Source organism: Rhea pennata, chromosome 5 (assembly GCF_028389875.1).
Source record: "Rhea pennata isolate bPtePen1 chromosome 5, bPtePen1.pri, whole genome shotgun sequence".
Lineage (NCBI taxonomy): Eukaryota > Metazoa > Chordata > Aves > Rheiformes > Rheidae > Rhea > Rhea pennata.
Genome location: NC_084667.1, coordinates 59,493,311 through 59,519,226, shown reverse-complemented (window position 1 = coordinate 59,519,226; position 25,916 = coordinate 59,493,311). Strand labels below are relative to the sequence as shown.

General features: G+C 35.9%; 1 protein-coding gene across 1 annotated transcript in view; it reads right to left on the bottom strand.

Annotated features, from left to right (window-relative positions):
* TDRD9 (tudor domain containing 9) overlaps positions 1–25,916 on the bottom strand; it is a 54,948-nt gene that overhangs the window by 7,815 nt on the left and 21,217 nt on the right. Inside the window, exons 9-29 of the mRNA XM_062577700.1 lie at positions 25,734–25,792; positions 23,859–23,913; positions 23,612–23,696; positions 22,895–22,952; positions 22,198–22,302; positions 20,698–20,795; positions 20,187–20,318; positions 19,346–19,508; positions 19,199–19,262; positions 18,652–18,715; positions 17,299–17,343; positions 16,235–16,288; positions 13,302–13,418; positions 12,188–12,295; positions 9,273–9,373; positions 8,334–8,507; positions 6,915–7,026; positions 4,558–4,770; positions 2,640–2,729; positions 1,383–1,643; positions 834–980 (exon numbers count right to left, since the gene is read on the bottom strand). Of these exons, the coding sequence (XP_062433684.1) occupies positions 834–980; positions 1,383–1,643; positions 2,640–2,729; positions 4,558–4,770; positions 6,915–7,026; positions 8,334–8,507; positions 9,273–9,373; positions 12,188–12,295; positions 13,302–13,418; positions 16,235–16,288; positions 17,299–17,343; positions 18,652–18,715; positions 19,199–19,262; positions 19,346–19,508; positions 20,187–20,318; positions 20,698–20,795; positions 22,198–22,302; positions 22,895–22,952; positions 23,612–23,696; positions 23,859–23,913; positions 25,734–25,792 (2,305 nt within the window). The remainder of the gene's footprint in view (positions 1–833; positions 981–1,382; positions 1,644–2,639; positions 2,730–4,557; positions 4,771–6,914; positions 7,027–8,333; positions 8,508–9,272; positions 9,374–12,187; positions 12,296–13,301; positions 13,419–16,234; positions 16,289–17,298; positions 17,344–18,651; positions 18,716–19,198; positions 19,263–19,345; positions 19,509–20,186; positions 20,319–20,697; positions 20,796–22,197; positions 22,303–22,894; positions 22,953–23,611; positions 23,697–23,858; positions 23,914–25,733; positions 25,793–25,916) is intronic.

Genomic DNA, 25,916 nt, shown 5'->3' with positions numbered 1-25,916 from the left:
TGACTTGAAAAACAAAACTTATTTTCACGGACCTGCATATGTATTAAGCAACACTGAATACCAATAGGACACATTTTAAAGCATCTAAAGCAAACTTAGCATTGAGGCACCTAAAAAAAGTTTATTTTTTACAGGTACTGAAATTCAAGATTTCCTACAGGTTTAAACATCATCTTAGACTTCACAGAGCATCTAACAAATTCAGGCCATTTTTATTTACATGAGCTGTTCTTTAATCTGGAAAATACCTCAATTCATGCAAGTAAGCAGCTGAATTACTCCCATGGGTAAATTGAGCATGATTAGGTGCTTGAAGCCTGAAATGTTGTGAGGTTTGAAATGAGGAAGAATTATAATGTATACTGGGCTTGTAAACAGAGTAGAACACATTTTCATGCGTTATACTCCAACTTAGCAGCAACTAGATGTCTCAATATAAGTAAATTCTTGGGTTTGGAATAGGCAGTATAGAAACATCCATTGCTTCACGATTATCAGTTATTGCAGTGTTCTCCGTATCACCTCACCAGCGTTAGCTACCTGAGGGAGAACACACACTGTGTACAGTAAAAGTAACGTTCACGTTGTCAGAACATAGAACATGCTACAAGAGTAGGTTAAGGTAGCATTCCAGTTATCTTCAAAACTTTGCTAAGAGCTGTGATAAATTAGTCAACGATAGTCATATTATGGCTTTCGATCAACAATATTGGTCTTCCAATACGTGCTATGAAAGACACCAATAAGGATCTGTCAAAGTACTGTTCAATCTTGATCTCCATTCGAACACGCAACATGATGTAAAACCACACCAAAACAACCCATCAAGCTACCTTATGGGTCAGTGTATCGGATTTATTGATGGAAAACTTGTTTAATAACATTTCAATGGGATGCTTTTCTTCTCTTGAAGAAGTAGGCTTTTTCTCATCTTTTCTCATTTGGTCAGAAAGTAACACCTTGAGCAAATCGTGGCTTTGCTACATAAATATGGAAGAAAGTTAACACCATAACAGTTATGTTTTTCAAAAATTTATAAGAAAGGTTTTACACAAAGAACATGCATACTTGCACATGACTACAAAAGTCATCAACATTCTATTCACCTATTGGATTATACAAAATAGCAGAACAGTTCAAGTGATTCAATTATCTCTTGGAAAATATCTCTTAAAAAGTGTCTCAAAGAAGCAATGCCTTTGGTCAAGACCTCCACTTGAAATATGCACACACTAAAAAATATATAGTACTATTCAAGTATTAATCTTGCCTAATCCTGTATGGCATGCCCCCAAGACTTCAGCTCAACCAGGGCTTCAGAGAGTCAGAGCTTAAATAAATTAGCGTAAGGAAAGAATTAGTGAAGCTTATTGAGCACATACTTGTGATTCATATGATTCATCTGCTTGTTCAGCATAACATTCTTCAATAAGCACATCTCGAATATTCACAAGTTCTTTGCTCCCCAAATAACGGAAAACATCCACATGTAGAACACTGTGCACAAGTGAATACACCTTCACTAGAAGAGTATAACCATTTACTAGTGAGGCAAATCTCTGGCTAGCACTGTAACTCCACTGCTCCCCACATACAAGCGATTTTGCAGATGGACGCATCTTGCACATCTTGAACTCTAAAGCCTAGAGCAAAAACATTAAAAATAACGCTTGCCTGAGTACCAAATTGACATCAATCTTTCATTTTCTCAGTAAACTGTTTGAATTAGTAACTGTAAAATGACTTCTTAATTATTGCAATGGCTTATGTTAATTCCTAAGAATACCGTAAGACTACTGGCATAATTCCTATTCTGTCATTGCCAATGCAGCTACACGTTACTATATTACATCTCATATCACTTCGATACTATGCACAATTGACAAAGAACCAGAAAAAACAGTGCACAAAAGATACCATACGTTTCACAGATATATAGGCAGTATTAATTCACCAGCAACACTGAAGTCTTATGAATCTAGAGATGCTCTCCATGCTAAAACTTTATAACCTGCAGTTCTTTTTAAAAGATAATAACTATTTATCAGAAGCACTGCAGCTATTCTCTTCCAGGCAAGAGTAAGTACACTCATCTGATCCCTTTCTGTGATCACTAATTATAGCTTCAATGGGAATTTAACAGAAACACTGCTTTTCTAGTCATAATTTTGGCAAAGAAAATCAGAATTGATAATTGAAGAGTTAGGCTTGGAAAAGAAATAGATTCTTCTCTAATACATCTGAAGAAAACTCAAGAATGGATGAGTTTTGCTAAAATGAACACTCTCTCTCTCCTTTTTTTTTCCTTTTTTTTTTTTTTAAACAAAAAGACATAAAAAAAAAAACTATCTGGTTTAACATCTAATCAGGTAGCAAGTTCAAGTTCTTTTGCTCAAGCAAGTGTCCCTAAAAACAAAAGCCTAGATAAGATTTCTCTTCACTTTTATGAAACACAATTTAGTTTCATACAGCAAGTACAACTAAACAGACCATGTATTTGGGGGAAAATATTTGTAGGTACACCACATTAGCAAAACACAGGCCAGTTCAATATTATTCTGAAATGTGTGATTTAATATATGCTTTCATTTGCCAAACTGGACATTGAGATATTAAATAGCAAACAGCATTATCTCTACCTGAAAAGGAAGCTCTCGAAGATGACTTGGAATATCTTTTAATTTTTTTAAAGGTACTCTTGATCTATTGCCATAATCTACAAAGAAAACCTGCAGAAAAGAAGAATGTAAACATGAGAGCATCAGCAGAGATTCCACAATGCTAAAAAAAAATAACTCTACTATCAGTGGGCAAGGGAAGTCACAAATGTTTAATTATTACAGTACAAAAAAAAAATCCTGTCAAGTGAAAAGGAAGCAAATTCAGAACCTGAAAAATACACAAATAAAGATCTGTCAAAAACAATAGGTCAAATTTTATTATGTCTATTATTTAATCTCTTGGCTACACATCCACCAATTATGCAGATAATCTGCTAGATCTAAAAAAAGTAAACTTATCTGAAAGACAGTAATTCTCTCCTCGCAATTAAATCTGTATAACCTCTTAACAGTGAATGATACCACCTAGCAACTGTTTACTTATGCAAAGCTGGTTACCACAGGTTGAGTGCATATAAATGCAAAGGCAAAAATGATGAGATTAGCACCGTTACTCACTGGTTTTTCATTGCTGTAGACAGATAGCAAGGTTTAGGATGAACTCCATAGTGGCGATACGCAATTATGTTCAGAAATTGAGAAATGCAAAAGAAGAAAGGACGGTGCAAAGGCCACACACCACCACCCCAAATGCTGAAAAGAGTATTGGCATGGGAAATTAAGATCAACCTTGAACTACCATAGTAATTTCCATTATTGACCTTGGCACAAAGAGCAAAAATGTGCTGATGAAATAGAACAGATCAATGCTTTTTTTTTTTTTTTTTTTTTTTTTTAATACACAGAATGGTCCAGAGGCCTGACCAGGAATAGGGAAAATCGATACTATCAAGTAAATCATCATATCCATTGGAATTTGTAACAATTTTTGCTGTAAGTGCTATACAATTATTTTATAAATTCTGATTAGTTGGGAATTATCCTGGAGACAAACCTGAGCATAGGGTGAAAAGGTGGTTTAACAACAACAAAAAGAACATGCAACCCCCTCCCCCCCCCCCCCACACACCCCCCCCCCATTAAAAGGCAAATACACCTTGGCATACACCATACAAAAGGCTTCTAAAGGTAGAGGAGAAATACAATGTTGGAATGAGAGCGCTATCATCATTGCTTAAGCAAAGGTGGAACTACAGCTACAAGAGCATACATAATTCTAGTCAACCAGGTTCAAGAAAATGAGCTCAGAACTAGGAATATTACTGAACAGAGGAGAAGGATTGAGATGATCAGGAGAATGGAGTGGCAGTATGATATAAAGTACAGCCTGCTTCAGTTAGCAAAATGCAGTCCAGGAACAAAAAGGTAAGAAATTTGCTGAGGAAGAGTAAGAAGGAAGAAGAGAAGAATGTCTAGGTAAACCACCAGAGAAAACACTGGCACAAGAACAAATGGATGCAAACTGGACATAATAAACACCTGAATATGGGAGGAAGGATTCCCAACACAGTGGTAGCAAGAAAGTTAGTTTTCAGATGAAGTTTGAGATATTTATGAAAAAATGATGTAGGTTGTCTGCCAAAAATATTGTACTGGCCTCTGATCTAGGTAATCCTTACCATGTTTTCAAAGTTACTAGGTATTTTCATCTTCATTTTGCTTTCCTCTGCTTCAGCACACACAACTCACATCAACAACAGCTGCTCTTAGTTTAATATAAAAATATCCCTGTGTTCTGAAAAAATCCCTACAATTCATCTATTCTTGCAACATTCTATTAATGTTTTATTTTAGTTCTAGTTTTACAAATTTCTCTTTTCTTTATTGAAATGTTTACAATTGTCACAAGAACAATACTTCATTAAAATGCATAGCTGTAAGATTGTTAACCCAATTTCATCCTACCAATTCAACATGACATAACACATTACCGTACCTCAGCAAAATCTCCAGAAACATACAGAATACGAGCTCGGTAGTATCCTTTGTTTTCCAAACACGGGAATGGGGCCAGGCAAACTAACTCTGGATGTGGAGACATTGGCAAATCCATCAGGTTCTGGTGGTTAATTTCAGCATTTAGAGTCTGAAGAACGGTCATGTTTTTTTCATCTATCCTGTAACCCCAGAAGTGTCCAACTTCCACAATCTAAAAGCCATAAAAAATAAACAGTTTCAGCTCTCATTCGTTTATTTCTTACATATCAAATACAAAATAGTTATTCTGAGCAAAATACATGAAAATATCTTACTCCTGACACACATATAGAAGTGCTCTCATACTGCAAAAAATATTCAGAGAAGCATTTCTCTCCCATATAAGGTTGCTCTTCATCAAATAATACGGTTATAAAATGTCTATTTGCTGAATATTTGCATTAAAATTTTCATTCAAATAGACCTTAAGTATTACTGGGAATGAAAGAGGGTGAGAATTAAAAAAAAGGCGGGGGGGAGGAGGAAAGATGACTCTTAAGAAAAATAAGGTATGTCATTCATCACATAGGTGCATACAGACATGGTGCACCTTTCTAGTTAGTGAATGCCAAACTTGAGAGTCAGATACGTTTAGGAGCAAACTGGCATTATGACTGACCAGTGAGGATCAGTCACCCTCCAGGAAATTAAGGGTAGGTTGGGGAGAAGGGAGGACCCTGCTATTTAAATCAAAATGAATAAAGTCAGTCGTCATCTCCAATTGCCTACTGACCTCTTATAACATCTCTTATCTAGTTTCAAACACTCAAAATGAAAAGAAGTATCTTTATTTATAACAAGTTGTGGAAATAAATACACATGAAAAACTGATGTATTAAACAAAAGTAGCATCAATAGCTAACTGACTGGAATGTTTTTTTCACATAATGGACTTAACTGGATAAACTGAAGAAAATATTCTTTCTGCACTTGCACAACATACCACTACTATCAAGGGCTGGTTTAATACTTCAGCCTAGAATTTGCACTAGCTTGCTAGTTTGAACCTTCTTTAATATTTCAACAGCTTATATATCGCTTGGTATTAATCAATCTGCTGAAAAGATTACAGTTAAAGCTTAATTCTCAGCTTCAGGTATTAGAAATATGTATACATACAAACGTGCACACATACTCATTTTAAAATGTGTTTATTAGAAAATCTCTGCAGTATCATCACTATTTAAAAATTAAGCTTACTCAAATATGGACTTATAATGCAGAGAGTTGACGTAACAAATCCTGCAACATGATCTTAAACAGCTATATTCCTTTTCTCCCTGTGTAAAACAAAAACAAAACACAAAACACCCCCTCTCCCAAAATAATAGAGCCTTCCTTTCAATCTTGTCTCCAGGTTCCCTTTTCCTGGCCTTCCTGACAATAAACTCAAAGTCACTTGAAAGGCTGCTGCTTGCTTTCTTCTGTTAACTCAGCATTTGACAGATCTGTCTTGTCTGTTCTCCCGGAAACATCTGCCTCCAGCTTTCCCACCGTTGTAAGAAAGGGAGTTTGCTTGTTTATCCATTTTGTCATATGAAGGTGTCAAAACTGTAGTCCAACTAACAGCCAACGAACAGCAGAAAAAGATACATCTGAGACTGATGCAGAAAGGCTTTTACATTACCCAAGTAGAAGCCACAGCTGCATATACTATTCCAAGAGGTGCTGGAATGTGTATTAGAAGTTTGGTGGAAAAAGTATGAAAATAGTTAAGAAATGCAGAAATTCAGTTTGAGTTTCTTGTGCTGCAGAGAATACAGAAAGCTGCTCGGTTTTTAAGGCTGCTCCGAACGCGATGCTTCCCTATCAGCTGCTGCATCATGTCACTCTAATGCATCACACTTTTTCATCCTGATGCACCACCTTTTATGCATGCAACAGATTTTCTTGAATGAGCATGCAGTACCATGAATTCATCTAAGTTCTTGTATCTGCAGCTTCTAAAGAAAACAGATGGTTTATAACAGCTAGATAAATGGCCCAAATACCTACTTACAGAAATATTTTATTACTCCCATTATCATGCAACATTTAAGCCTACTTCCAGGTAAGATTTTCTGCCAGAGAATCCTACTTATTTTTAGCAGTTTTACAAGTGCAAACAAATTTCAATAACTGAAGCAAGAAATGTGAGTACTGTTTTAACAAAAACATTAAGAATTAGACCAAGAATATTCTTCATACCCTTTCTGAGTATCTCTGTGCTAAGTAAATTAATATCCATTATTTTCACTTGTTGAATATTCACCTGTGCTAATACAGCTAGATCCTGATGATTAGACATAACCTACTTGAGATACAGAACATTCCTACCTCTGTTACATTGATGGATAGAAGACGGTTTGGGATCATCTTTGACAGTTCTGAAATACCAAATGATATTTCCACAGGCTCTACTGTCTGCTTCTGATAGTCCACATTTACTCTAAAAAAAAATTATAGAATAAAGATGCTAAATACATGCACACCAGGTTGAAGGAAAAATTCAAAAGTGAAAATTCAGAGTTGAATTTTCACTTTCCACTTACTTCTCACGTTCATTTAGCATGAATGTATATATGTATACAAAGAAAAAAAAAGATCAACTTCCTGACAAAAATCATGGTACTCTTCCTTTGCAATGAAATAAGCTCTAACATTCATTTAGGTACTTAATGGCCTTTATTTTAAGAGGTATGAAGTTAATTAAAATGGAAAATGACTATGCAAAACCAACATACCCATTATGACTGAACACAAGCATATTCACGCTGTGGAGCAACTGTTCCACCAATTCATTAAGCGTCCGAAAAAAAAAAGTTTTCTGCTATTTCATGCTGAAAATAGATCAAGTACACTGCAGCACAAATATAAATTCAGCATAATCCCTTTTTTGAATATCACATTCTTTTTACTTGATAAAAGTTAGGAAATTCAGAATTAGTCCTCCAGTCCAGGTGATTTTTCTGGAATCCTTTAAGAATTATTTTTCCTATAGATTTTAAGTACAGTTTCGGGGTACAGTAAAACTGCTGCATGTGCTTTATTAGAAAACAATTACGATCAACTGGAAGTGATGTATTCACATGCACTTTAAACTTTACAGTTCAGTCCCGCCTTCCTATTTTGAATTTCATGTTTTAAAATAGTAAGAGTGGCTATAGACCAATCATGAACTAGACAGATTACTGTTTCAGCAGCTGCACGTATGGCCAAAAGCAGAGAATCACAGACAGTATATATTTTTGACAATGAAATCCAGATGCTAAATCTTTCTAGCAAAAGCAGGTAGTCTAACCAGATGAACTTACTACATTGCATCCTTAATCACTATTTCCAAGCATCCCTTTTTATTACGTCCCCAAATGTCATTCCTTTTCTCTTTTGGTCCTACCAACGCCCACATTGTCTGCAGCATGAACAGAAAGTTGTAATATACATCACAATTCCACACGTTTCTACAGAAACGGAATTGAAACTTAAATACAGACAGTGCATGCTCAGATTGCTCTAGGGAAACAACTTTAACAAAAAAAAAAAATTTTTTCCAGTCCAGGATCGGTGTCCTAACTAAGTTTCTTGCTTCATGATGCTTTTCTCCACAGCCATTAAAGCATTCAAATAATGATTTTATTACTGTTTTCCTGAAGTACCAGCAAAGACGTTCTGCTCACACGAACAATTCTAGGAAATTCTTAATCCTATAAACCTTCTTTCAACTTCAGACCAATTTCCCCCAGAGCACACCATTACCTTGTGTATTTTACTCTCGCAGCTGTGCCGCCTTCCAAGTGCCTTTCAATCTCATCTGGGTAATGAACATTGAGGTTAAGTGGAATTTTCAACTGGGACATTTTAAGTGACATGTACACTGCAGGAAGAGTCTTAAAGCCCTCCATCGGGTTACGAGAGAACTCCACAAAAGCCCTGTTCCAAAAACCCCACAAGAGAAAGTTGCAGAGTTCCTTGATGGGGAAACAAAACCCAAAACACAATCATTTCTTCTCCCTGTCTATCTTAGCAGCCCAGAGAACTGGAAAGAGTAGCTTCCTTACAGGCTTTGCCTACTACTCTTATATATGTTAAAGCATTTTTAATTACAGTTTAGAAAATTTTCTAGCATTTTCACAAGAACATACCAAAACTACGGAGCCAACCTAATACGAGTAGAAATAATGTAGTGGAATATATACAAAATAAGAAAGGTATTAAAGCTTGGAAGAGGCATAAGAAAGACTACATGATTTTTTCAACTTTGGACAGTTATAGCCCAAAGTCAGCTGGCAAATCTGCTAAAGCAGCCAGTCACATACATTTTGCGCAAAGCCACTTGATTTGGTACAAATGAGCTGGCTTCACTGTAAGTTAGAAACAAGTACAGACAGATCAGCTGCAGTTTTAAGGGCCACTGTTACACAACAGAAAAGAGAAAACAGAAAGCAGTCTCTAACTGAGCTCATTTATCTAATGCTACTGGATTACTCTGCTACTCCATTTAACATATTAAGCCTCAAGGCTACCCTTCTTATTCTAGCCAATATATTAAAAATAAATTACTGATTCCAAACAGATTAAATCATAAGAAATAAACTCATGTTTGTCAGTGCAACAGCAACAAAGAAATAAGTTGACTACTGGGCTCACAACTGAGAACACGAGAAAGGCATAAGACTTGAAATATTTTGTACTTACTTTGGTCCATCATATGTAATAGATTTTACCTGCCCACACTGTCTGAAAAGTGACTGCAACTGCTTATGATATAAGAATCCATAGGGAGGAATATTCTTCAACTGTTAAGAAAAACAAGTTAAAGCTTAGATATATTTATCTTAATGCATTAACAGCTTCACCTAAATATTTAACTGTTAGCTTTCTCCTTCCTTCAGGATGGAATCAGAGATTTCTTGAGAAAACTCAACCCATAAAAGTTCAAGGGGTCACACAGGCTGCACACAAAGTTCAAGCATTATATCCATGTTTAGAAAAGGCAAGGATGAGCTATAGGGAACTACAGACCAGACAGCCTCACTCTGGTTCCTACAAAGATTCATGGAGGAAGCCCTTCTGGAGGCTATTTCTGAGTATATGAAGGAAGTAAATGGAAATAGCCATCATGTATTTAGCAAGAGTAAATCACACTTGACCAGCTTTATTACCTGCTATCACAAAACAGCTAGAACTGTAGAACAGGGAAGAGCGGCAGATGTCAGTGACTTTCCCTTAAGTAAAGGCTCTGACATGGTCTGCCACAGTATTCTTGTATCCAAGTTGGGTCATTATAGTATGGATGGGTAGGCTCCAAGGACCTGGCTGGAGCACTGGGCTCAAAGGGTAGCTGTTAATAGTTCATGCTTTCTCTGGAGGCTGGTTAGAGGTGAAGTTCTGCAGGGGTCTATCCAAGCACCTACGCTGTTTAATATCATCTTTACCAGTGACCTGAAGGAAGAGACAGAATACTCCCTTATGAAGTCTGCAGATGACAACTAATTGGTGGGAAAAGTTGATAAACTAGAGGACAGGGCCACCACCTATAGGGACATAAATAGGCTAGAGGAATGGTCTGACAGGAGTCTCATGAAATTCAATAGTACATATACTAAGGTCTAACTGATTTGGTAGCTGCTCTGCTGAAAAGGACCTGGGGGCTCCTGGTGGACAGCAAAGTGAACCTGAGTCAGTAGTGCACCTTTGCAGCTAACAACATATTGGGTTGAATCAACAGCTGCATCAACAGCAGCACAACACAACCAGCAGATCAAGGGAAGTGACTGTTCTCCACTGCTCAGCATTCATTAGCATGCAGTCCCGGGTTCCCCAGTTCAAGGAGGAAACTGATAAACAGAAACAAGCCTGGCAGATGGCCACCAAAATGGCCAGAGGGCAGAGGAGAGGCTAAAAAAAGAAAAAAAGAAAGAAAATCTAGGTTTGTTTAGCTGCAGAGGAAAAGACTTTGGGGAGACCTAACAGGAACCTACCAACTCTAAGATGAAGTTCCTAAGAGAAAACTTGGTTCTTTATGTAGGTGCATGGCATAAGAAGAGAATCAAGAGTCATAAGTTGAAACAGGGGAGGTTCTGACTCAAGGAAGAAAATGATTACCATACAGACAGTCAGACACTTGGAAAAGCCAGAGAAGTTGTGAAACCTCCATGTCTAGGATTTTTTCCAAATCTAACTGGGTTAGCCCCAATGCAACGTCATTGGAATTTAGTGTTGATCCTACTTTGAGCAGATCACTGGACTAGGTGACTTCACTCCAACTTAAATTATTCTATAATTTCATTATTGTTCTTGTGTTTTTATGCTAAAACCACTACAAACTGCCCAAATGACAGAAGTTGCAACACTGCTTTTCAGTGTGAGAGATGGTTGTGCATTTCACAAATTCAGTGAGCTAAACCAGCTTGAAAATCAACTCTACAATGAAAACGAGCATCATTCTCTTAGTTTAGAATCCTGAACTGACTCAATTCAGGAGTCAGATAAGATCCAATATAAAGAGAAGGATGTGCATTCAAAAGCAAAACAATAATCCAGCAGCAGTAACTTAATTCAATTTAAGGTGACAGGTCCACAATAATTAAAATGTCACTATAGCCAGATATACCATGCGGTTTGGCAATCTCAAACTTCCTGCCTTTTATTTATTCAAGTATGTCTTTTTAGGAGATTTTGCTTTAATATTGAATAACAGAACACCTAAATAGCAACTCCAAACTTCTGGACTTTGAATACTTTTTCAGGGGCTACAAAACTGTTTAGAAGTCTTTTTGGTCCTTACAACTTTAGACTGGGGTAGGGGGGAGGGAACAAAACCAAAAGATTACCAAGATCCGTGGCCAAAACTGTGATCTAGACCAGACTGCAGAAACTGCCTCAAAGCCAAGAAGAACTGCATTTTATGTCCTGGACACAAAACACTAGGTGCATAATACTGCTGTAAGAGCAGTCCTTTGAGGCTTGCTTGTTTGTAGGTTTGTTTTGTTTAACCATAGTGATTTTGTTTTATAATGTTCTATCTAGTTTAGATACAGGAACGCACAGCAAAACATTTTCCTACTTTAGGTTGCGTATCATTTTGCAAAGTCAACATAGCCATTTCAAGCCTGTAATTATTCAATCATTGGGGGGAAAAAAAAAGAAAAAAAAAAGAAAAAAAGGACCTGGAGTGCAACATCTGAGTAACCTCAGCATAATAATCAGGTATGTAATGCATGCACCCAATAAGAAATTACAAAACAGAAAAGATTGTAAAAGTAGGTTCATCAATTTGTTTTTGTAAAAAAACACTAAAAGCAGCCTTGGTAGTCCTATCCTATAAATTTTTTGTGAGTTATGAAAGTCAGCCGGTTATGTGAAATTAGCAATCGAATGTATAGAGGTAGTTCTCAGCAAGAATTCTCTTCAAAATTGCCCACCCACTCAGCATTTATTATACTGGAAGAGGAGGAGATAGGAGAGATGACAATTTACCAAATAAGGATTAGAGGAGACAGTTATATCTGTCCTAGACCAAAACAACAAAACTTGAAAAGACCAGCCTTAACACTACATATTTTAATTACTTGGTACTTAATATTAAGTTATTCAGCTTCCTAACATACCATTATAGTGGTTTTTGGATCTTTGCCAGCAAGCTCTCTCACAGCAATTTCTTGGTCACATTTTCCAAAAGTAAAGTAGTTTGGATAGAAAGCACCAGCTATTACAACCTGAGGTAAAAGCAGTATTTTGTGAAACATAGCATGTTATCAAGTTTCTCAAGAACAAATATACTTGCGATGAAGGTGATACAGTAGTTCTTAATGTGAACAGTTTTCCCTGTCTCTTTCCAGGAAATACTGTAATTTCAAACTAAAGGTCAACTCATGCAAATCCTATCCTTTAAAAACATACTTTCATGAAAAGATTTCCTCTTCTGGAAGAATTCTGCAACATTTTCCTATTTCTGTAGAAAGATAAGGTCTATGAAAACTGTAATTATTAACATTGGCTTTAACACTTACTCTCTTTGATAAGCTCAAAGGAGTCTCAATTTTCAATAAATTCACACAGAGTAGCTACATGAAATATGAGACTTCCTCAGTTTTCATATTGTCTTACAATATTTAACAATTCAGATCTGAAGTTCACTGCTGACACAGTTAAACAAATTCCCTTTGAAACAATCACTAAGTCTGTCTGAAAACAAAACAACAAAATCACTACTCAGTCAAAATAGGACAAGAAATTTCATTGGAAATTTCACAGCAAGCTACAGTAGCCGAAAGAAATCTGTTTTTTCTCTAGTAAACAAGCAAGTCAGTGAAGGTCCAAATAGGTTTCATTTCTTGTTTGAGTGCTCTTTTTCAGAAATGTTAACTCTTATCCTTCCAACTCAAACTATCCTTCAGAGTATTTAACAACTTTAATACAGATTAATCAGTCACAGAGTTAAACTGATCTCAGGATGATTTTATTTTATTTTGATGAACTGTTAAAAATCAAGGGATAGCTAGAGAATAAATATTATCTGCAAGTTTTGAGAAATTGAAATTAACATTGGTTGTACTTCTAAGCTGTAGGAAACATTACCTTTTTTAACCTGAAAACTCAATCTATGGAGAATTTTGAAACACAGGAGGTAACAGCAATTCACTAATATTAGTATATAAGAAGTCAGCTATAAATTTTGCAAATAGTTGTTCTCCCCTGAAAAGTGCGTTAATAAAGCATTACCTGCAAAATGAAGCGTTGTTTGTACACGTATTCCTGATCCATAGCAGATGGTTGAGTATTAATACGCATGTTAAATGCGCTGACTCGCTCTTTCAACTCTTGAAATAACTCTGCCACCTGAAATTACAACTCTAAATTAAGTTTTAAACAGATCAGAACTGTCCACAAATGCAAATAAAATCTGCTAGTAAAAATCTACAGAAGCAATCAAGCTCCTTTTTTTTTATTTTTTTTTTCTTTCTTTCTTTTTAAAGGGGGCTCTATCTGTTTCACCTAACATACTGATTAGCATCTCTGCTCAGGGGACTTCTACTTTCAGTAGTGATTTAAGGGTTTTTCTTCATATTTCTTTCAACACAGAATTCTGTAATTGGAAAGCACTGTTACGCATATACAATACAGAACAAAATCAGAAAAAAGTAGAACTTAAATTATGTTGACATGACGATATACTGATTCCCCATTAAATCATTTTGCTTTCATATTTTAGAAGGTAGAAACATGCTAACATCAAGCTGGATATCTGCACCTAAGTGTAGCAGTAACCACGCAGCACACCCTTAATTCAACAGGCAACCTTAAGGGCTTCATGTGAGTCTGCCCTATAGCAGAAAATACTCTATCAAGCTTTAAATGCTAATCATTTCCAAGAAGCTTCTATAACTGTAAGCAGCCACTGGTCCTCCAACCATGCAGCAAATGCCTTCTTTATCTCATATGACTTTGGAGTAAGTGATAAAAAAAATTAAAATAAATTAAAAAAAATGTTCTGTTCTCTAAACTTCTCCATTCCACATTTTCTATTCCACTTTGGCAGTTTTAGTATCCTAAAATTCCTGTTATTTTCTTCATATGACAACTGCCAGGACTGGAAACCAGTCAGTGTGGTTGTCTCAGTCCTGCAAACCCAAATTCATGCAAAGAACCATACAGTTAGTATGTGAAAACTTAAAGGTGTGTGGGTTATTTATTTACTTATTTTTAGATCTCAAAAAAAATCTTTCATAACAACGTTAATGTAGGTGTCTACTCTAAACTCTTGAGCTATTAAGTCATGCACAATCTCTCCTAGAATTTATGTGAAGTTGGCAAAAAAAGTATCATCCACCCACTACACCAGCATACAAGACAATCCTTGAGGCTCTTCAGCTTTACATGATTTGCTCTTTTCTCATATTTTCTCCTTGATATCATAATCATTATAGGGTATCTACATAATGAATGATGCGGCATTTATCTTATGAAGCATTTAAAACTTTCCCTCTTCCTAGTAACCTTCTTCCAGTATGCCATTTCTTTAAAACCTTCCTTTTTATACAGTTTTATTTTTACTCATCTGTTCAGTAGCTCTTCTAATTTAACTGTTCAAGACTTCAACTGTTCAAGCTTAAACTACAGACAGCTCTATCCGTTCAAAATCTAACATAAAAAGGTTGAGCATATTCCATTAGAGACCCTTTCAGTTACATCAATAATGTGCCGTTATTTCCCATAAGGACACTTTCAGGGTAACTTGCACTACCAGATTTTAGTCTTGCATATGCCTCAAAATTCTTTGGTTACACTAGGCAAGTCATTTGAATCGGTCATCAAGGTGATCACTCAACTGTAAGTTTTTCAAGACCACAGTCTTAATTTGAAATAGCTGATGCCATAAAAAGTATTACACATTTTTCAAATGCATCTCAAGTCAACTAGAAAATAAAACTAAATAAACTAAATGAAGATACTTATGTTCTGATTGGACTTGATCTCTGTGCCTGTTCCCTGTATGTCAAAGGGAGATTTTACCACCACTTCACTTTAGAAGAAGGCCAAACAAATAAAACTGATCATGTTCTGAAGTAGCCTGGTAGTATATTGATAAGTGTGCCAGAAGAACCTATAAAGACACTAAGACATCTCTGCTAACAGCAAACTTTGGATAACGTATATTGGTATGAGGCCTAAGACCAATCACTGAATGAAGATTACAAAACAAACTAGCCCCCACCCCCCAAAAAAAAACAAAACAAAACAACAAAAAAAAAACTAGAACAAAAGATAAGCACTTCATTCAGTGAGCACAAGTTACTGCTGTGCAATAAAGCAAGCAGAATTCTTCCTGAAGAAATGATATACAGTTCCACAGTTAGAAATGATTACACTTCATGCACAGAACTCGTTTTATATGCAATCTTTGATATGTCTACTTCTTATTCATCATAAGTTAAATCGTCTTTTAATAGGTTTTTACATTTGCATTATATATTCTTCTTCATGCAATATATGCCTTCTTTTGATTTAGCCTAAGAATAAATTTTGCTAATAACCCTTATTTCTAATCTTCTATTCTATAAAATATTAGTATTAAGTTGTTTCAAAGAAAGCCTAAGAGGTACACAAGCTAAAAATCTATTGCCATCTTTTTTTCAAGATGGTTGCTTACTACAAAAGCTTTTATTTTTTTCTGTGCTTTTTGAACCTAGCTTCTACAGGGCTCATGCCATTATAATGACATGCTAGAATAATGCTGAAATATTTTTCTGGAGAATAAAGCAACTGTTTAATTAAGAACCTTGCTACTAGCAAACAGAAATCGGCAAAGGCATGCTCTGCCAATCACAGCTATTCAGGAATTTTAATTATTTCCCCTCTCCACATATCACATCAAGCTTGAAGCGCTTTGCAATGCAGTTTTCATTAACTGCTACGTAACCCTACTAACAATACACTACACATCTTTAATTTCTGTCCTTACAATATAACTGCATTTTTATTTGCTTTAAACAAGCCTTTAAATAGTATCACCTCTCTTCCCCAAAAGAAAACAAAACAAAAAAATCACACAGTTTAAAAAACGACATATGCAAACAGCAGGCTCATCCAAGATCATGGCATCTGTGGAAAACAAAGTTGAATCTTTATGAAAATGATTATCTATTTAAGCTCACCTCTCTGACTCTCTTGATCTGAATATAATTTGACCGACCCCAGTCAAGCTCTTCCTAGAAGTGATAAAATGCAAATGCAAAAGCTGTTAATGTGCTGGTTTCTCCACTGCTAAAAATTCTCAAATTATTCTGGGTAGATGTAAGTTATACAGTTAGAGACTGCGATAGAAGGATCTCATTTCACAGCTTTCTAGGCATCCATATCTACCATAATTTCAACATTTATAAAAAAAATAAAGATTGTAGCTATGATTTGACTAAAACTATACTTTGGTTAATATCAGAGCAGCTGTGGGTCATAAGTTTTGCATAAAAACCCACAGGTCCAACTCCTCTGTGTTGCTACTATAGGATCTACTTCAAGAAAGACATTGTACTTCAAGAAAACAAGAATTCTTTATCTGGATTCATAATCTTAACAGGCAGAACCTACATGCTAGTAGTCTTGGTTACCTGTAACAACTTCAGTGTATGTTAGGCACAGGTGTTCATAAAGCATATTATAGTCAGAGAAGCAGAGAAATCAAAAAGGCTCTTGAACATACCACAGAAAGACTAGAGACAGTTATTTTTTGTATGCATACCACTGGTTTTTGAGGCTGATTCACATACAAATCTTTCATCTTTCAGGTCAGAAACTTGACTCTTAAGGTTTTTATTTTTACCTGGTCCTACTCACTGTCACTTTTTAAAATACTTTTTTTTTTTTTTTTTTTTTTTAAGGCTTCCTTTTTGACTCTTTAAGGAAGATCCACTTATGTTTATAAAGAAAAAAATCCTCTTTCAACTTCAGCTTGATTTCCTTTTTAAGGTTGGTTTTAAACATTCTGACTGCTGCTAGCTAGTCCATCTACGAAAGGGCCTATATAAAAGGTTGCCTTTGAATACCTGATGCTGGATTCCAAGACTCACGATGTCTCCTCAAAGCCTATGGTTCTATTTACTTATGGATAATTCCAACTATTGCAGAGGAAGATAGCTAGCTCAAATTGCTGTACTAAGAATATAAAATACTCCAACACTCGAGGCACGAAACTCAAATGGAAAAGAAAAATTTAACTAACTTTTGGATGTCTCAGTTCTCCTTTTTGTCTGCACATCTGCCATGCCTAAGAAAGAAATGACTTAAAAGTCAGACACAAACTGTAATGTTTCAGCAATAATTATTACAACAAATTAATGAGTCATTCATAATTATCAAGTAAGTATTTTCCAAATATATACTGAAGATTTTTTTTTACGTGTTAATTTAAAATCGAGCTAACACAGACCACAAGAACATTTAAACACAAAAGAATACAAGGAAATCCAAATTAGACAAATTTAGGTTGCAAGAGACTTCTAATGCCCCTTTAGAATTAGGCATTAGAAGGTCTGCTCTCAAGATCAGATTGTTGAGGATAGTCTTGTCTAGTAAAATTCTGAATATTTCCAAGGATGGAGATGCCCCCATCTCTCTACCTATTTTGCAACCTATTTCAGTGTTTGACAACCCTTTCTTGTACTTGTGGTTTAGGGTCCAGCTACAATCATTCTTGTTGCTATGTATGTTAAAAAGGTTGCAAAAGCAGGCACATTTTGTCCTGGAGCATAGACAGATCCAGAACAAAGGAGACTAAGAGAAGTGTCAGAAGGTACAGTACTCATAAATATTACAATGCACAAGACTTTGGTCTTGTACACAAGATTTGTAACAGCTGCAGCGGAATCCTCGATACCACAGAGACAACATATAAGCTATGTTAGAAACTTCTTCAGCATCTCAGGTTCCAGGAACTGTTCCAGGAACTTAATCCTGCACAAGTTAACCACCATTTGTTCTCTTGTAGGAAATGAGACATCTCATAAAAATGAGAACAATACTGGTAAACCTTCCCTAAATCTGCTTTGCCATCTTTAGCTCCTAAAGCTTGTAGCTCCTTTACGGAAAGCGATCAAGAGAACCTGAGCCGCTCGTTCCTATCTTGTTCTAAATCTGCTCCTAATTCTAGCAAGCGGGAGATAGACCACAGCCTGCTCTCTCTTTCTCCACTCCGTTACCAGCTGATGAGAATTAGAACAAACGCCTCACAGCCACAGGAGATTGTAAAAAATAGAGCATGTATCAAGAAACTGAGTGATGCAACCTATTTTCACCCATCATTTCTTACAGCCTTACTCTGGTGCAAACTTGCGCAACTCCTTCAGTGGTAAAAGCTGACTCATAATTGGCAGTAGTTCATAGTGTTATATGGTAGCATATATGAAATGAGTAGCAGGTAGCCTACAAAAAGCATTACTAAGCACCTAGGAGTAATAACATGAGAAGTTTTTAACGATCTAAAAGTACAAATGCTACACTAAGCCTACAAAGGTAAGGAGCTCTGTTGTAGTTTACCAGATTTCACTGGAATATCAGCCAGAAAAAAAAGACGTACCTTGAAAGCATTCACAAGTGCAATACAGTCACTCTTGCTATTCCCAGAAAAAAACAGCTTGTTCCTGGCAACAAAAACAAAAAGTTATCAGCAATCTCTCTCCTCCCGCTCCCCCAAATACTGGATTTATTATACAGCTCCTTCTACTGCAGCATCAACTTCCAGCAGTTCAATAAACAAGGTAAATTTCTTTATAGTAACTATTTGTTCTTATTCACATCATTTTGTTGAGGATGAGCTGTATGACCAAGATAGCAAGGACTTACTTTATTTTTAATCAATACAGCCACGTGTCCACACAAGAAAGGCAAAACTAAAGAATCAGGTCTTGTTCAGGATGAGGCCAGTTCTGTGATACTAATTAGTTCATGCCACAGTAGATTTCAGTATCCTGAGCTGGCTTTGAAAACTTATTTTTGCACTCACTATCTTTGGCACTTTGACAGAAAGTTAAACTCATGACATTAAAAATGATATTTAGTGGACAACTTAGCCCGCTGCCCCTAAACATAATCAGGAAGATGTAAAACATCTAAGACATTAATACCTGTATCCATCAATATGCTGCCTGAAAGGCACTGCAAAGAAAGTCCGCAAGGAGAGTGCTGCAGCTACAAAACAAACAAACCAAAATGAAAACCTGCAACTTACTTGTCTTTATAGAAATGCTCATACATGTTTTTCTCTAACTTACCTATAATAAGGCATTCTTCTAAGCACCCAAAGACATGACCAAGGACTATCAGCTTTCCAAGATGCTGATCCACTGGCAAGTGTGCCAATACCCTTCCTAAGAAAGTCAGCTCACCATCATGTGAATTTTCTTCTGTTCGCACAGAAGTTGTAAGTGCTCCTAACTACAAAAATTAAAATTAAGTTGTTAGATTTACATGATCAACTTGTACAAGCAAAGACCAGTCTGTAAGCAAACAGGACAACTCTAACCAAGCTGAGGTTCTTAAATCAATTCCAAATGCCCAGTTGAATTTAAACTTCTACTACACATATTGAATATAAAAGCAAGCCACTGCATCCAAATACAGTTGCTTATGCATGTTGGTAAAGAAGTTTAATGCAATTAGTGTTCAAACCTGTATCAGATTTATAATCAGAAAGCCAAGTCACTGACTTCCTCAAAGAGGTCAAAGAGGAATATTCAGGTTGGGTCTAACATCATAAGTTGGAAATGCGTGATCATCAAGATTTTGCTACTTAAGAAATGTTTTCACTTACAGAGTTCAGATTCTCTTATTTTTTTCTATTCTTTCTCACTATAGATGCAGTTTATGAACAGTATTGTTTCTCCACTAATCTGCTGTTGTTCTGTGATGAAAATATAATCCTGCTTTGCTGAAGTAACGGCAGAAATTATGCTAGAGAGGATGGTAACCAAGCGAGAGTCAAACATGTGAAAAGATTCTCTAGACACAGTTCTTACTTCAGATTCCAGTTAAGGTTACTACGACTTTATAAACCCAGATAACTATAATATATTTTGATTACCTTGATTTTAGGAGCATTAAATGAATGCATACCTCTTTCAGCTGAAGTATGGTACGTTCAATGTCCCCTACACTGGGTGGAGAAAGAGCTGTTGCCAACAAGGCTTTTGGTTCTCCCATGTCAAGCATTTTTATTTTTAAGATCGTAGTGCCCAATGGACAACGCTAAAGGGAAAAAAAACGCTATTGTTAGTTTCCCCCATGAGAAGTGGGGCTTGAAATGATTTACATAAAAAAATGTGTTAAAGTTAACAATTTAGTAGAACCTGAAATGAATTTCCTATAACTAAGGATATTTTTTGTTCAAACAGCCTGCTAAATCCTGAAATCACATCCATTCTTTTGCTGTAATACGTCTCTTCCAACGAGGCAATAAATGTTGAATGGTCACCTTCAATTATTTAACCAACTGAAATCTACTCAGTAGTAGAGTTAATACTCAAATCATACACTGTCTTCAGGAAAAATGAAATAAAATTAGTTAGCCACCACTCTGGTATTACTATATACATTAAAAAAAACTTAAGGTTCCAAACATTCTTACCAGTATCTCAGGTACTGGCTTCTCTGGAATACAGTCTGTCCAGAAGTCCTTGTATACAAGCCTATAACAATATCCTTTGGAAACACGTCCAGCACGACCTTTATGTGAAAGAGCAAGTCATCATCAATTTATAAACTGTCCAAGTTTCAGACCGTCCACCAAATATTCACCCACAAGCCTTTTGGACCGCTGAGCGGCAAAGGACAGTTGATGCTACATGCTCAACAGTAAAATTTGTTTCTTGCAGCAGGCTGGCCCAGTGAAGGCATTATCTCTGTTTTCCTATACAAAGATCAGATAAAATCACTTTGCCTGATAGCAGTTCTATAAAAGAGTTAAATGTTTCACACAAATACCTTTTCCATATAAGTGCCCTGAAATCAGCATCCATCTTACCCAGCAGAAAGGATAAGACAAACCCTGCTCTAAAATGAAATTCTTCAAAATTAGGAAAGGGCAACTAAATCCAAGCTAACATGGATAAACGTGTCAAACAGCCAAACTGAAGAGTCTATATGCAGAGGAGACACACTTTGCATTTGCATTTCTTTACATGATCAGTGTACTCAGATTTTCTGCTTGACTTCAAAGCTAGCACAAATCTTCCATACAAACAACTTTAAATATATTTTGCTGTTCATAGTGGTATCTTAACAGAAAACACACTGATTAGAAAGCTTATCTCCACAAACTACAAGTGACTCAATTCAGTGGGATACTCTATCGGAGATTTGGATCATATTTCTAAATGAGTCATATGAACAAGTTAAAAATTCCTGTTATATAAAACAATACCTGGGCAATATGCAACCAGTAGTAGCAACATCTACACTGAGCTGGAACCAAATAGAAATTGTAGGAAGCCTCTTACTATAAGAAGCCCACATAATGTTTAAAAACCAGGACATTTTTATATCCAAGGATGCCATTGCTTATGATTCATTTTGGTACCTGATCAAAACTGAGACACTTTTAATATTAAGAATACTGTCTGATTAAAGGAGGCAACATTAGTTACTATTTACAAACATTGGTCAACAATAAATAAATTACTGTGGCTTTCCCTCATTTAAGAGTAGACATGAAGGCCTCTTATGGCTGTAACTAAGCAGTCAGTAAATACCTAGCATTAACTTCTTTCTGTTTTTTTTCCCCCTCCTCCCACATTTTTCTTTTTAATATCACATAATAAAATATTACCATTAAATTACATAGAATCCCTGTAAGTTTTATCATTTGTGAATATCAATATTTTTTCAATTAAAAATACATAATAATGCCCTGGCAGAACACTTGAACTAGATAAAATGTTATTAAACAAATATGCCTGAATATTCTAATAGCCTGAAATAGTATGGAATTAAATTTCTTTAAAATATAAATTATTGATGACTAAACCCATCAGTCCTTTTTATCGAACTAATAAAATGGCAAGTAATATATAATTCTTCCTCAAGCTTAACTTCTAAAGTTCCTTTCCATTACCTATTGCCACCTTACCTCTTCTTTGATTACAATTTGTTTTGGATGCCCAGCAAAGTCTCAAACTTTGATAATTAGTATCTTCATCACAAACCAAAGTTCTAGTTAAACAGAAATCTATCACTACAATTAAGAAAAAAAAATCAAAGTGTTAATAAAAAACAGTTTATCTTCAGCACAATGTAGTAAGTGCTGGCTGATTTTGTTTTTGTCATAAGGAAAAGTTTCAAATATTTGAAAAATAAAAAGAACAGTAGGTATATTAACAACTAGACCCAGGATATTCTCAGTACTTACAGAGCTGCAAAGAGATTTCAACATTATCACAGTAAAAAGTTAGCATTTGTCATCTGATCTACACTAAGAGAAGTAGTTGTTTCTGCATTTGGATATTCTATACGAGAATGTGATTAGTCTGATGCAATTACTTTAAAAATATATTTTTAATGTGAGCAAAAAGCTTAAATTACTTGTGACACATAAGCTCTAAGTCTGTTTGTTACTGCATTCAAAGTTGCTTTCCCCCCCCCGCCCCCCAGTAAAGGATTAAACCCAGCACCCTACCCAATAGATCTGATAGCTGTCCATATATTAAGCAGCTGTCAAACTCCATCAACAATAATACTTTTTTAAAATGGGACATGCTGTAAAGAGTTAGGCAAAGTAATGGAAGCATTATAAAAACAATGAATATTATGAAATTTAGAAAGCTTACCATATTTAACATCAGGAACTGTTAGCGAGCTTTCAGCTATATTTGTAGACAGAATAATCTAGGTTCCAAAGCAAAAAACAATGAATGCATTAAGAAAAATTTAGTCAAATTAATATGTTTCTACAAGAAAAAAAATCCAACTTGCTATGATGAAACAGAAATGAGGGATACAATCCCTCCGTTCTGCATATACATACTAACTGATACAACACAAGAAAACCTGCATTTCTTTCCTAATATCGGAAACGCATAGTAAAGTGGTATAATATATAACAACACAGAAGAACGCAAGTATTTCTTTATGCTTCTGTAATAGTAAAACATCACAATATTAGCAGTGACAAAGAAAACAAAAATGCAAAGTAAAACGTGGAGCAAAATGCAGGAGATCCATATTGCCAGACAATTCAGAGTTCTGCTATGCAGCACCATCAGCAATACACTAACGTCACGTAGGTGCAAGAATCAGCATGCACAAACTGTTTTGAAGGATAAAAACAATTGTCACACAATAATTTAAAGATAACCCTCTGTTATTGCACTTCTCTTAAGTTCCAAACAGTAGTTAACACAGCTTGGTAAGAAAGTCAGTTTACATGGTGAGAAAAAAAAAAAAAAAATTTGCCTTCATGTATTGATTTGAATTGGCACAACTACTATTATTTATAGCAAAAATTTTACACACTTAAAGATAACTGATAATTCAACAATACTTACCTTTCTGTAGCCAGGAACCGGAGACAAAAACACATTATTTTGTTCCTCCAGTGTCACAGTTGAATGGAGTGGGTACACTTGCAACCTAAAAATTAATCATATTTCACTGGTGCATTTTCTTTATGTTCCTGCATCAGTAAATATCTCTAATTATGCTATATAACCTTTGGTACTAAGAACTTGCATAGCTGAAGGATTCATTTTCAAGTTTAACTGAACAGAAATAAACACACATAATACAACTTACCTTTTGTTAAGCGTATTTGTGAGACACATGTGCATGTAGTTTATTTCAGCCAAACCTAGGAAAAAAAGAAATCCAGCATTTTTTTTTGTAGTGATTACTCAAGCTAACAATTCCAAAAGCAATTTTCATTTCTATATAAATTCTTCCCTCACTTCCATTATTACCTCCTTTTCACATATGAATATAATAGCACAAAAAAACATATGAGTCATTTCTTAAATCATTTGTGAATGATTCATTAATCGTTTAAAAGCCTCATTTTCTGTGATTTTACATTAACAAAAGTAAAGCAACAGTATTAGTATCAGGTATAAAGGCCATCTGCTGGTCTCCCACCCATTTCTGTTCCTTACAGCTGACCATGTTCACTGCATGCTGATGTCTGTTTTAGAACAAATTTGTACCTTTCAGCCAAAACAATGAAAGTTTCCAAAAAACAGGACTTAAAAAACAAAAACAAAAAAAAAGTGTACTTTGGCCTTGTTTTGCTTTGTCATCTTTTCTTTGAAGGATACTAGTACCCATGCTTTGACCAAGCAATTTAAAAGTTTGTCAGGGGAAATATTCCTATTAAGTTTATTCTTGCTGTCTTCCCAAACATCTGCGTAAGTATAAACCTTTCGGAGATGCCTAGTGTACTTCTGATATAAACTTCAATATTTTCAAAAAACCCCGTCCAACAGCAGGCTACCTCTGACTGGATATTAAAAAAGGAGATTATCCTGTAACTGCAATACAGGATTGTTGTGAGTGTCAGCCAGGTTAAATAGTTTGATCACCTTGAACTGAAAGCTCTTCTGCTCTTCACATGATACAGAACAAGAAGATAACCTAGACTAGAAATCGGGGGAAGTATGTGCAATGGGCTGAAAAAAAACCATGGCAGAGTTAAGATGAGGAAGGAGGAGAAGAGGCTAAAAAGCAAGAAACTGAGGGCAAGAGAAGAAGAAAGAGATTTAATGAGAAACGAACGTGGTGGTGACATGGAGTTGGCTGGGAAACGAAGTTGCAAGGGAACACAGATTAGGCAGGCAGGCAGAAAGACTGAAACCAGAAAACAAGGGGGAAGTGACTCTAGCTAAAGAAGCGAATGGAGATCAGGGCTAGAGAGAAAGTAGATTAAGTTCGAGGAGCAAAAAAGGGGGGGGGGGGCGAAATCGAGACGTGAAAACGGTGCAGAGAAGCTCTCTGTGTGAGGCTACTACAGGGAAACACAATGTCACGAGGACCCAAGGCAGACCTGCCAGGAAGCCTAATCGACGCAGTGGTTCAACTGAACTCAGAAGAGCACTTGAGAATGTGACAGATGAGTGGCCAGATAGCGAACTAATGAAATAGCACAATAACGAATCTACAACCCAAAGGATTAACAAGGCTCGAAGCAAAACATCTTTAGCACTGTAGAGCAGGTCATGCAGAGCGGGAAACATCTGACGATAACATTTAAGGTTACTGTTACATATATTAAAAAAAGTGTCCGTTCATGAATAGAACTAGAGTATGTAATTAAAAAAAAAAAAGAGAGAGAGAGAGAGAGAAAGAGAGAGAGAGAGAGAGAGAGAGAGAGAGAGAGAGAGAGAGAAGATACAACTAATAAAGAATAATGCATGATCCAGTAAGGACTCAGTTAAATATGCTGGCCAATTCTTGGCTGCTCCAGAACTGATCGTGACTGCCAGCAGAAGCAGCGTTTGGAAGGAACAAGCAACAGAAAACAAGATCTGTCTGGCAAACATATCAGGATAATAAGGAAACAGAGGCACAGAGAAGTGTAAAGGAAAACACAGAACAAACACATTTACATGAACAGCAAAAAAGCTTAAGAGACAGTAATACAATAATCCCTTTGAAAGAAAACCCCGAACCTACACTCACCTGGTAAAAATACTAGCACACTGCCACGTTCTGACATAAGACCCAAGGTTTTGTCCTCCCTAATAAGAATATGCAATTTTGTTAGTTCTACAACCTCAATGTACTTTGTTTCATTACTCCAAGATATTTTATCTTGGAAGACAAGTAGAATTACACAAACCCTGTAATAGGTACTATTCAAAC